Raw genomic sequence first — 13,901 nt, forward strand, 5'->3', positions numbered from 1 at the left:
ATAATGATTGGCACTTTACCTTGCATTTTATTTCACCTAGCGCACAGCGAAGTGAAATCAACTTCTCCCCTGAAGTCAGTGAAGAACAGTGAAGGGAAAAAGTTCAGCCAAAAAAGTTCATAGTGGAAAAAGCAAGGTTTGCTTTGTTTTTCAATCTCGTGATCTTGTTCTAAAACTAACCATAAGCATAGATTTCTATAATTTAGATTTTGGATGTCTTTACTCTTACTGATTTTTCATTTGTAAATTAGATCTAATGTTATGTCTCTTGTAAATCTAAGTTGTAAGTAGTAACAGTTATGTGTTTACTGATTGCTGAACTACACACAACCCAGACCCAGTCGCGACTGTTCTTTTTGTGTATATATTTAGTTAGTGTACTGACGGCATGATGTGTGATAAAATGAGGATTGATTTGTAAATTACATCTACTGACCGACTGTAATTTATACATCTTGCTGGTCATGAGAGATCTGTAATTTGAATTTACAGTCTCCAACTGCAACTCTCACCTAATCATGTGAATGTTGTCTGTTGGAAACGACTGCATGACAGTGGCCAAACAGCTAGTGTAATTTACATGTAACGTGTTAGGGATCTTTATCTTCATAATGGAGGAGGTGGGGGAGTGGGGATGTGATCATATGGAGAAACTAAGGATTCTGGTAAATTTGATTTACTTTTTTTTTTGGCTGGTTAACTATAATGCACATCCCCTGTCCGCTGTCGCTGCATACAGAAGTTGCTGTGCTTCGCACTGTGCACGTGTCTGGTCAGGCTACTTTTATCACTCATCACTACTATTAGTATTATTGATAGGCCTATACGGCGAAAATTTTGCGAGGTTTTTATTTTCACGAATTTCTCGAGTCAGGTGCTATTAGTGAAATTAAAGACACACAAAAATAATGACTCTGTGGAGGATTAGAAACTACCCAATATATTTATGTACATATCTTTCGTGTCTAACCTCCAAAAATTATAAGTAATCGGTTGGGACAACACAAATATCAACAAATGTAAATAAAGGAATTAATTAAATAATCGATTATGTTCTTTTATTATTAAAACGATGAAATATCAGATTCTCCAGTGGATTTCTAAACCTGAACTTGAAATTATATATGTTTGTAAACAATGACAAAAAAATGAGTACTTGATAATTGTATTGAGATTCACAATAAATCTAATAAAAATAAGAGACCACGTTTTAAACTCTCTGAGAACTTCAATATACACTCATCTAATTAAAATCTAACGTAGATCACTTTACACTGTAGGAATGCTCTAATAATAACCCCTAAAAATAAGGCAATTGAATGTTAATCTTTTACAATTGAAAATATTATTAAATAGATCTATATACGAACGGATGGCAAGGAGAGATCAGTCTCTGATGAGAAATAAATGTCCTTGGAATAACTACGTTGCAGGTAGGAGACAGTGCGCGGTGATAAACGGTAGCGATCCGGTAACGATACAACAGGTAGCGATGCAACAGTAGAAATAGCGATAGCGATGTAACAGTTTCAAGGAAAACAAGGTAGTGATAAGGGAGAGTTCAGAAATAGTCAGGAAATGATGAGATGAGATTAGATGAGATGAGATGATATGAGATGAGGTGAGGTGAGATGTTGCAGAAGAGATGAGATGAGACGAGATGAGATGTTGCGGAAGAGATGAGATGAGATGAGATGTTGCCAGACAGATCAAAGAAATCGCGTGATGATGACAACAAAGTCCGAAATGGAAGTGTCTCTGAAGGAAAAACGGTGGCAAGCTCTCTCCATAATAAATAAAAATATCGGGAAATTATAGGATCATCTCCTGCCTTGAATATTGACCAGTAAGTAAGTAAGAGAGCGTGTGAGTATGAAACGAGATATCTATCTCTTTCTTAAAAATGTCCGCGAGACAATGCGTTAGTAGAATCTCACGTCTTAGCAACGACATAACAATACTAAAAATTGAGCGCGATGCGCTCAGACAATGCACAAAGAGGCACGCCTCAAATAGCGCAGTGCTCATTATTACTTAATAATAGAATGCTTGTAAAACTTAATTACAGGTACATACGTCATGATCATACATTTAATGTACATACACCGTGGCTAAATCACAGGCAACAATAAGAACATGCTACAACTCTAATCTGGATGTGGATGTGACATAAGCTAGTAGTAGTAGGCCCTACATTTCTCCGTTCAGTACAGGACTCCACGATCACGATTTTTAACCACTCGTAAAATCGTTGGGAATTCCTGATTGGCAAAATTTTAGACTCGCGAAATATATGGCGTATACAGTATCAAATTTGTGACCAAACTCTAATACAAAAGATTGTATACTAGATAGTATGCAATCACATTGTTACATAGTCATAGGCAGTTAGAGTATTATAAACCACATATTTTCTTATGAGTTATGTTCATAGGTGTGTCTTGTAAACTAAACTTTACTTAATTATGATTTCTACTGTGTATGCAAAATATTTTGTAAGGGTATTTTCTTGCAAATTTTGTGAGTCGGATGCTATTTGCAAATTTAGAAACATGCAAAAATATTTACAACTCTGATCCTCACATGAATGTGACAAGCAGGCATACATTTCTCCATTCAGCACTTTACTTTGCAAATCTCGTTTTTAAACAAAATTGTCGAGAAGTCCCAGTTCAGTTTACTGTAAAATATACAGTATTGTATGGCATTAAAACTATGATCAGGACTTGAGTGAAGTTTATACATATTGTTTGTATTTTTAGTTAATTGTAAAAGCTGTTCACTGTGCAGTCATCACCACGCACCACAACCACCATCTGTCTGATCTTGTAGTCGAATCTACAATCAAGAATGTCTTGGACCTCGTACGTGGTCCTTTCAATACTGGTTGTTTCCATTGCCGTATTCCTCAACTACCCTGCTCCCGAACTCTCTGATCGAGTGAAAGCATGGAAGGAATCTGGAAAGGTCTTCAAATTCAAAGGACACAACATATTTTACAAAGGTGATGATTGACAGTTAGGATGTGAGAGATCATGTATATTTATGGCCAAGAAATCCAAAATATTTATAGATTCTGCTCGACATCACTGCAGATATGAATCAAGCAATGAATCAATCAAGATATGAATCAATCAAACAATTTATTCCTGGAAGAGAGTAGTGCTGGAAACTTTTCTGAGTTACATTGTGAAATACACTGACTTGAATAACTGGGTGTATTTAGTGAGCACAGATGTTGATTGTTAAAGGGAAGGTAAACCCAAAGAGCAATGTGGATTGAGTGAAAGCAGCAAAATTAGTAGAACACATCCGTGAAAGTTTGAGGAAAATCGGACAATCGATGCAAAAGTTATGAATATTTAAAGTTTTGGTGTTGGAACCACTGGATGAGGAGACTACTAGAGGATATGACGTATGAGTAGACAACAATACAAAGAAAATATAAAGGAAATTCAACAAAAATTCACTTTTCTAGAATTATGAAAGAGCAATGGACCAACCGCTTTCAGAAAGCAGGGGGAATAATTGCTACCCTTAACATATGTAAATATCAAGTTGATGGAATTTGTAATTTTCATGAAAAATGGATTTTTGTAGTATTTTCTTTATATTTTCTTGGTATTGTTGTCCACTCATATGTCATAACCTCTAGTAGTCTCCTCATCCAGCGGTTCCAACACCATAACTTTAAAAATTCATAACTTTTGCATCGATTGTCCAATTTTGTTCAAACTTTCACTAATGTGTTCTACTAATGCTGCTGCTTTCACTCAATCCACATTGCTCTTGGGGTTTATCTTCCCTTTAAATGTAGGGCCTACAAAGTATAGGCCTACAGTGTACTAATATGTTCATGCTGATAATTATTATGTGCTTGTGCTCCTTTGCTGAAAATTGTATATTTTTGTACTTATTTATCTCTTCAAATCTTGTCAATGAAATGAAAAGTAGTTACCATGGTAATCGATCAAAAGTATAACTTGTGAGGGTACTTGCTTAAAATAATGATTGGAATTTCTCTGAGTGGGAAGTTCACTGCATATTGCACCAAATTTTCAGGTTGCGTACAGAAGCAATGAACTTTAATGTACAAATCTGAAGAAGAATCACTCTAGCTGCTGTAGTTAAGAGTTTACCAAAATTAGACTTTCTGCTCAGAAATCAGTTCAGTAGGGCCAGGTGATGGGTAGATTTCAAACTTTTCAAACATTACCCATTGATGCAGATGAGGGCACAAATGACAATGATGACGTCCTGGTCATATTCCACGGATTTCCAACCTGCGGTTACGATTTCCACAAGGTAAGGGCTGATGTTTTGATATAACATGTACTGAGTAGATCATTACACTGTCAAAGAAACAGAAAATCATACCATGGTATATGAAATTGGGCAACATGTTTAACTTAGTATCTCTCCCTCCCGCTGCTTAGATTGCTAATGGTCACATTTTATTATTTAGTCTTATCTTGAGCCTTACCATTCACTTCCAGTTTGGCATGAAGATGACACACACTTACATACACACACACACACACACACACACACACACACACACACACACACACAAACCCACCTCAAAACACTGTTGAGTTGCACCTTTATTTTACAGTTTTCATTCATAAGCAAGACAGCAAAATATAATAAATGTACTGTGCGCTGCTGGTATTAGTTCCATTGAATCCAATGTAAAGAGTTTAAGTCAGCATACAAGACATTCCAAAAATTATGGAACAGGCTAACGCAATATAGGGTATACCACTATACAAGACTTGACCATATTTTTTTTTCTTTTTTATTGGCCAATTGTTTAGATCAAGCTTCTATAGATATGAAACATATGGACCCGTTACATAAAAGTTTCTATTATGGTAACTTCCATGGAATTCTTGATTTTGATTGGCTGTTGAGTATTGTTGCCATGGTAGTTACCATTGGATGGCAAAGTTACCATAATTGTAACTTTTAGGCAACGGGCCCATGGTAGAAGTCATCACCTATTGTATCCTATTACACATCTCCCACTTTTCTTTATATCAGATTTGGCCTGAGCTGACCAAGAACTTTGGACGGGTCATCTTGCCAGATTTCCTGGGTTATGGATTGAGTGATAAGCCTGTGAGTATGTGGTTTATGTGCCAAGGGGCAAGTGGACTCTGTAGTTACTGAAGAACAGTGGTGATAGATTGTCCTTCACATTACACATTTCTTGGCAGTAGTTGTATGGATGCAGTTTACATATATCTTCAAGCAGTGGTGTCTGTTACCAATACAAACAGTACCTCTGCAGTACTTTAGACTCTGACAAGATATGAATTGAAAAGAAAAAGAATCAGGTAAAGAAAAATACCATATTTTAACGGCTACCAATAAACTTATGTCAGATAACAAACTTGATATACTTTGGTAGTCTAATGTTAGCTCATAATGATTATGTCCATATAGGCTAGCAGAAGCTGTCTTTGCACCCAAAACCAATCTCCTTCCAGAAATCTCACTTTTCATACTCTGCATTGCTATGTCTTGTGTCTCCCAACAGACCGACCATGTCTACAGCCTCTTTGACAAGGCGGACATGATTGAAGCTCTTCTGAAGGAGCTGGGAGTCTCCAAGGTTCACGTCTTGACCCATGACATGGGCAGCACTGTGGCGCAGGAACTCATTTACAGGTAAACCCCTTTTAGACCCTGGGGTGTTCCAGCTGTGCCAATCACTATAGCTAATACACGAGAATGACCACACTTTTCAGTACACAGGTGATACTACAATATACACTGATGTTACTACACTTTACACTAGAAACACTACATTCTACACTAGAGTTACTGTAGTTTTGTGACCCTTTACTTTCCCCATATCTATTTCATATTCATTTTTTACCTATGGTACAATGTTTCGTGTAATTTTCCTTACGTACAGATTTGCATATATATTCAATCTTTGAGTGGTTTTGATTATCTTAAGATTTGTTTGTTTGTCTGTTTTTGTCTTTTGGTTTCCTCGTCAAGTTTTGCAATATCTTGACATTTTATGGACAGATTGTGTTTCTGACAGTTAGATTGGTCTACTCTTGTTTAGTGCCTTCATCCCAGGGTAGTACAATTGGCTGAAACTCATATATTCATTGTATTATAGATTTTTTTGGTAAGTAGCAGTTTCAGTATCTGATGACATAGTATGTTGGCCTCTTTTCATGGAGTTTGGGTGGAGTAAAGTTGGTAAGATGGGAGTTGTCAAATTGATAAGCCCATTATTTCATTATATGCAACTAACAACTGGTTTTGGGAAGAGGAGACATGTTCACCAGCAATTGACATTCATAACAAATTTAATGTAGTCCACAGCTCCCATGGAATCCAAAATTGATGAAGATGTTAGTGTGTCAAAGTCATTAACAACATGTAAATTATATAATTTATGTGTGCTGTGTTGGTGGGTGTGTCTCCCAGACTATAGACTTTTAGTAAAAGCAATGAAGTAAGTGACTAGTAGGTAGTATTAATACAAATAGTGCATCCAGATTAATATTCAACCTATCCCCTTATAAGAGATACACATGATAGGATTCATTGTGGTGTTCTTTCCGGCCTGTATTCAAGCTTTAGTCAGCATGTCCTCGATAAGTTTTGAAGGGAACGAGTTTCATTTTAACTCTCTAAGGACCTCTGTCTCAAAACTGTATTTGTATTGCACAGGTTAATCTATTCTTTGGCTATGAAAGTGTTATATAGATATTTATAAAATGGGTTCAAGAACGTAGCCAATAGGAAGCGCTGAAATGAGTCACGTGGGCTTTGATTACTTTAGTACCATTGCACTGCAGTACCAGTGCGCACTCAATCAGTTGTTACAAGTGCGTCGCGCGCTACTATACGCGCTGTCAATCCTGTAAACAACTTCTAGTTCGGGCTGCCGGCCGACCTTTCTTGTGTGCATAACATATTATGTGGCGTACGTATACAGTACTCTTATACGTACAGTACTTGCATTGCGGGATTTCCGAGTGCGACGTGCTATGCTTGACTCGACTCTCTCGAGCGAGTGCTACATGTAGCTGACTGGTATTGACCCACAAAGGTACGTGAAAAATGCTGTTACTTTTCGACCCATTTTATAAAACAAATGATGCACAGGATTATTTCGTGGCGTTAGTGGAGATGCAGCTCACTCTCGGGTATTTACAATGTAGTGCAACATGCACTCGGCTTCGCCTCGTGCATGTTTCACAATTGTAGATACCCTCGAGTGCGCTATACGCCTCCACTAACGCACTCTATCCTGTGCATCATTTGTATAATAGGCAGGCCATTGCAGGTCCTCAACTGTACTCTTTTCAAGCTAACAATTTCAGCTGTGTCCCATTTTCTCACAGTTTTGATTTGCTTCATTTATCTTATCAATACATCCAGACAGAATCAGCGAGCCAAGTCAGGGGCCAAGTCAGACAGCGAACTCCACATCATTAGTGTCTGCCTCTCTAATGGAGGTCAGTGACCTTATGGAATCTTTAATCGCTTCAAAACTTTAGACCAGCGCAACTTCATCAAATTGCTACAGTAAAATCCAAAAGTAAACTGCAATGAACTATATACTGTTTTACTCATTGAAGGTCAGAACAACAGATGCTATTACTAATGGAGCAAAATTGTTGGGGGAGGGGAAGGAACCTTCAATGTATCCAAGTTGAATTCTTAAAATATTTATTGGTTGCAACCCTCATCTCAAGTCCTTCCGATTTCTGCAAAATGGTGACATTCAGATTTAGATAAACGTCTCGATCTTAGGTAAGCATGAGTAGAATATTAGCTGAAATTCTGAGCAGGTGTTGCAGAAAATCGAAAAGTAAATGTTCATTGAATATCCATTGATTTGCTTCAGTACATAACTTTGTTTTCTGAACTTCATAAAATGAGCATTTTACGTTAATGAAAGTTATTTAAAATAAAACTTTTAGGAAATACTACATGGGAAGGAAATACTACATGGGCTTGAAATCTTTTCAACAAATTGCTCCTATGTATTCTACATCTCGTGTTGTGAAGAGCAAATGTTGACTTTTACCTTTGATGTTTTACTACCACTAAAATGTACATATATTATGAATTTGTTGAATTCCCAGGAATAATCCCAGAGACAATTCAACAGAGGACAATGCAGAAGGTTGGTGGAATGTCAGTTGATCCTTTTTGTTTCATAGACTTCTGTAGTGCTGAGCTAGCCTCTGTTTTAAAGGGTGTGTACAGTTCTGGTTGAGGTGAGGATTTAGCTTTTTACGTTTTGCGAGATATTCAGAAACCACTCTGAGATGTCAAAGAGCATGCAGTTCTAAGGGGTATCAAAAATTTATTTGATGAAAATCGGTTTTGAAATGCTGAGATATCCAAAAACAAGGTGAAACAAAGAGATCCTAATAAAAGGCGTGGCCTGTCGCCTTTTATTATTATCACTTTTTCGGATATCTCAGCAATTTGGAAACCAATTTTTATCGAATAAACGGTGAATCCTTCTTAGAATTACATGCTCTTTCATATTTCATAAGAAGTTTCTCATTATCTCACTTAGGAATGTTCAAAACATGAATCCCCACCTCAACCACTACTGTACAGTCCCTTTAACTCCTGAACCTTCCTCCAACTGGGTATGGCCTTACATGGAGGTGTCGTAAGTCGTAGCTTGTCGCTAGGTTCTAACAAACTTGACATGAACAAGTGACGTCATCTATTCTGCTTGGTCATTAATACCAGCTAAAATCATGCTAGCAGACATAACACTTCAATCTACTGGTGTGATGGTATTTTTTTGCTCTCTGAGTATTCTCAGCATCCAGTGCATGATGTCTGGTTAATACAGATAACATTGATATTATGAAGAGAGACTGATGTATCATACCTGTTTAAAGTGTTGATTACTTAATATTTGTTCTTTTTTAATTCAAAATAATGCATGATCAGCGGTCTGTGTGAGTTAAAGTGACAAGTAGAGTATGGCATTTTGTACTTGCATCCAGGATCAAGTTAGATTACAAAATATAATGCCTTAATATTAGGAAGTTGCTGAACAAACTTTTGTTGCTTCCTTTTAAGGAGAATATATTTTTTTGCCAGCATTGGTTTGTTTATCTGTTTGCAAAATAACTCTAAAAGTTATGAACGGATGTGGATGAAATTTACGTGTATAATGTCACAAGGGATGGATGATTAGATTTTAGTAGTGATCCCAACTGTCATCTGGATCCAGGAACTTTCTTTATTATTATTTTTTTAATGGATTCTTTATCATAGGCAAATGGGGCATACAGACCAACGAATTTAAAGGGTGTGTACAGTTCCGGTCGAGGTGAGAATTTAGCTTTTAACGATTTGCGAGATATTCAGAAACCACTCTATGAGATGTCAAAGAGCATGCAGTTCTATAAGGGGTATCAAAGTTTATTTGATGAAAATCGGTTTTGAAGTGGCCGAGATATCCAAAAACAAGGTGAAACAAAGAGATCCTAATAAAGTTGTGGCCTGTCGCCTTTTATTATTATCACTTTTTTGGATATCTCAGCCATTTGAAAACCAATTTTCATCAAAATGTTGAATCCTTCTTAAAAGTACATGCTCTTTCATATTTCATAGGAGGTTTCTCATCATCTCACTTAGGAATGTAAAAAAGATGAATCCCCACCTCAACCAGTACTGTACAGCCCCTTAAAGTTGCTTCTGTTTGAGGTGCACAAACCCGCACCGATAAGCGCAGGAAGGTTAGATGGAGACACTAGAAGTGATTCTTTATCACTGGGAAATAAGGGCCATTTTTAGCATATTGTGTGGAAATTAGCTGCTTGGTGCAGGTTGGGGATCTCCGAGTGCTTTTCTAGTTACAAATGTTTCTTTTAGTAGATTTAATCTTTTACGTGCCTAATTCACATTACAGGTTCTGCTTTTACCTTACATCGGAGCTCTGGCACCAAAGTTTTCCAACTGGTTTCTCTTTAAAAGAAGGTGAGATGTTTGAAAGTCTTTTTTTTGAGTTATAAATGAGTCTTTAACCTGTTGAAAAGTGTACTCGGGCAGGTGTCTATAGGAAATGCGTGTTGTAGCAAAATTAGCCCGACCTCAATGTGTTAAAGATCCCACTTCACCTGTCCTCACTTGAAGAGAGTAGGGTGCAAACGTGGTGAAAAGGTCCATCCTACACGTGCATACATACAAACATATACCAGGAGATAGGTGAATGATACTGACCCACACATTGTGGTTCACCACTGGGAACTATCAATAGTCGGCTGTAAAGAGAATCAAAATTAGCCTTGCACACTGTGCTATTTGAAAGGTGAATGAATGAATGAATGATGTATGAATGAATGCATGAATGAATGGATGGATGGATGGATGGATTAATGGATGAATGGATGGATGAATGAATGAATGAATGTATGAGTGAATGCATGAATGAATGAATGAATGGTTGGATGAATGGATGGATGGATGTGGTGGTGGAGTTCAGGCTACTCACCATGTCTACACAGTTGTTCGAACAGAGCTACAGAAATGATATCAATTTTTCTTTTCACCTTGACAGCCTTTCAGAGGTTTTTGGCAAGAAGACCCAGCCAACTGAGGAAGAGTTCATGGACCACTGGGCACTCATGAGGTACAACGACGGTCATCGCGTCACACATCTGTAAGCAACTGCCTTGATTGAATTTCAGTTCTAGTGAAGTCATGGCTGCAAGACTGTGTTAACACTTCTGGTCTATTTTGCATGCTAACTGTAGATAAAGACCAATGTTGGTCTGTGGCAAAAGCAATTGAGAAGCTTTGCTCTTTATAAGATGTGTTTGCATGTCATATACTTTAAAAACCAGAAGACCGCATGGCTTGCATGTCATTAATACAACAAAGTGTCTAAATTTGCAGAAGTATGAAGATAAATGCTAATTATGAATTTGATGTCGTAATCTACATTATGCCTGGATTGGTGATGATGTGAGAAAATACAGTCAAAATTATTTGCATTTCATTTAAATATTTTGTTCTGTTAATGATACAAAGTTCATAGGATGATATTAATGTAATTGCTGTACAGCATTCAACAGGGACTCTGAACATATCATCTGTGTTTTGTAGGTTGATCAACTACCTTCGTCAGAGGTATGCCAATAGAGATCGATGGGTGCATGCTCTCTCGGAGACTGCTATTCCGTGTGAGTATATTCACACATCACTTTCAGAACCAGATCCTCAATGTGTTCACCTTGTGGAGGATTAAAACATCTTGGAGGAGAAAACGAATTGCAAACATACAAGAGGTTATGAATTGTGAAAGTTTTGGAGAGTGAGACAAATGGGGGACTCTGTGATCTAGGTGTTGAGTTGTTTTCCATTTGTTTTGTATATAAAATATTTCACTAATTTTCAATTTTCTCAAATAATTGGGCATAGACTTGAACAAAATTCTGAACAGAGTAGAGGCTGCAGACTGCAACTGACTACTACGGTATAGAGATGCCAACTGTTACTTTAAAATAAAAGTATTTTGTACTGTTTCTTTCCCAGAAATATTGCTGGTTTAATAGAAAGTTATGTTTTTCCAATATTGGATTAGTACACATGTCAACTTTTTACATTTTGGAGGAAAGGTAAAAATACCAAAAATATGTCGTTACATTCCTCAGAATGCTACAATGCTTTTTACAAGGTTGGCATCCCTACATGGTATGCCATTTTTCAATCACAGTTATGTAGTATTATCTATCCAGACTCCACAATGCACTTTTCATAATCTTCTTTATATTACTGTCAAAATCACTCTCTATGTGAACTGTCAGTGATCAGGTACAAGATTTCATTCTTTTTGTCCTTATACTTGTCTTGTCACAGTACACATTATATTTGGACCAGCAGATCCAGTGAATCCATATGATCCATTTTATCTCACATACACGTAAGTATTAGACAGATTCCACTCATTAGCACACACAAAAAAAAAAAGAGATAGAAAAGAAAAAGAATCTTCTCTTCCACAGTCTCTCTTAGTGGTAGATAGGATAGGGGATGTATTAGACATGACCCAAGAAAACAAGATTACCTGAAGATCTTTATATACTTCTATATCACATGGAATTGTTTATATTTGTTAAGATCATATTCATTCATGAATTTGATACCAGTTGGTTTTCTCTATGAAGGAATAAATGAATGTGTGCATAAATGTCTGTATGAACTTTACCACATTGATGTTATCTTTCCATTTAATTTGCATCCATCGCATTTAAAGAAGCACCAGTATCAATAGTAGTGGTAATGGTTGCAACACAAAATATTTGATGATTGAAAATACATGTATCTAATGCTCAGAGTCAACTTGAACAATGGTAATTAATTTTTGTGTTTTCAATTCATTTCCATGTGTCCTGTATATCTATCCATTTTGACCATTTCTCCCAGTCTTGCTGTTCACTGAAAACTTGGTGTAATTAGTGCATACAAATATCATTCTATCATGAGAAATTTACCATTGATACAGTGGAAACTCGATATAACGAGATGGTCGGGACCGAGTCATTTTCCTCGTTATAGCCGATATCTCGTTATATCAGTAGGCATAAAAGAAGGCATAAAATAAAGACATTAATTTGCACATGTGGGACTACCCATCATATTTCAATCAATACTGATAACTTGATATTGTGTGTGAGGGAATTACTCACCTTTATGGGTAAGAAGATGTTTTTCGCCATGGAAATCCAATATCAAGAATGTGTTTCTTATTAATTGTAGATGTTTGAATTTGTAAATTTATATAGCTTGCGATTGTATCAATACAAGATCGTCTGTGGATTGGTATTTGGTTATCGTATGGGTGTGTGTTGTGTGGAAAGCTTGAATATGGTCTGCACAATGCTGTGTGTGTATGTGACACATTCTGTATGTACATTATGACTGCGTGTGTGTGAAGACGGGGAATTCCCTAAGTAGAAGACCAATCACATCATCAGATTGCCTCACACCTGCTAAACGTCATGATGATGTCATGTATACATATGGCCGTCCCACTACATTTTCTGCATGTTTATCAGTGTGCGTGCACACACACACTTCACACGTACAACATGCAGTGCTAGCTGGAGTGCTTAATGATTACATGTATGTGTGTGTACAAGACAGTTTTTGGCGCATCAAGCTTTACAATCTCGGAAGATGATAGCACAGGCGAAGTAAAGCTTTACCGAAGGCATTTTGCTTTACCTCGCTATAGCAGGTTTGATTTACTATGTTTTTCTTTGTTTGGAAGTCACAAAATTTATCTCGTTATAGCAGATTTTTCGTTATAGCCGATCTCGCTATAAGAGTAGCATTTTACATAGACTTGTGTGGAAGGAAATTTGGGACCGAGAAAATTTCCTCGTTATAACCGATATCTCGTTATAGCAGTGTTCGTTATACCGAGTTTCCCCTGTACAACAGTAATGAGGAAATCAGAGAATAAATGGACATCATCAAAACTCTTATGTCTTCACTTTATAGGCTGATCTGTCATGACAAACCTGGGTTTCAGCAAGCATAGTATGACACTCTGATGACTAGAAGAAAGTTTTCAAATTAGAATTCATTCATGCTCAATATAAATGTAGCATGATTTATGTTTCAATATTTATTTATTTATCATTGTACAGAAAACTGGTTCCAAACTCTGGAGTGAGCTTGTTGGATTCACACATCAGCCACTATCCCCACCTAGAAGTGCCAGAAGTCTACGTTGCAGAGTATTTCAAGTTCTTCAGATTTGTTCAGAGTGGTACAAAATAGTAGCATGCATACATGAATGTGTGCATGTATGTCAATAGATAAACAAACAGATGTAGGAAGACAATCAGATTAAAAGGGAAAGAAGAGATAATGTCGATGTG

General features: G+C 36.9%; 1 protein-coding gene across 1 annotated transcript; it reads left to right on the top strand.

Moving 5' to 3' along the window:
* Nucleotides 1-2,850: 2,850 nt before the first annotated feature.
* LOC139717636 (mesoderm-specific transcript protein-like) lies at nucleotides 2,851-13,800 on the top strand. The gene is made up of 11 exons (XM_071629142.1): nucleotides 2,851-3,004; nucleotides 4,229-4,305; nucleotides 5,044-5,121; nucleotides 5,543-5,673; nucleotides 7,414-7,490; nucleotides 8,124-8,164; nucleotides 9,923-9,990; nucleotides 10,571-10,672; nucleotides 11,119-11,195; nucleotides 11,872-11,935; nucleotides 13,668-13,800. Exons 1-11 carry the CDS (start codon nucleotides 2,851-2,853, stop codon nucleotides 13,798-13,800), a joined length of 1,002 nt encoding a protein of 333 aa, XP_071485243.1.
* The last annotated feature ends 101 nt before the right edge of the window (nucleotides 13,801-13,901 follow it).

This window comes from Diadema antillarum, unplaced genomic scaffold, assembly GCF_040938485.1.
Source record: "Diadema antillarum isolate AM-2024a unplaced genomic scaffold, OU_Dant_1.0 scf00000078, whole genome shotgun sequence".
In the NCBI taxonomy this organism is placed as follows: Eukaryota; Metazoa; Echinodermata; class Echinoidea; order Diadematoida; family Diadematidae; genus Diadema; species Diadema antillarum.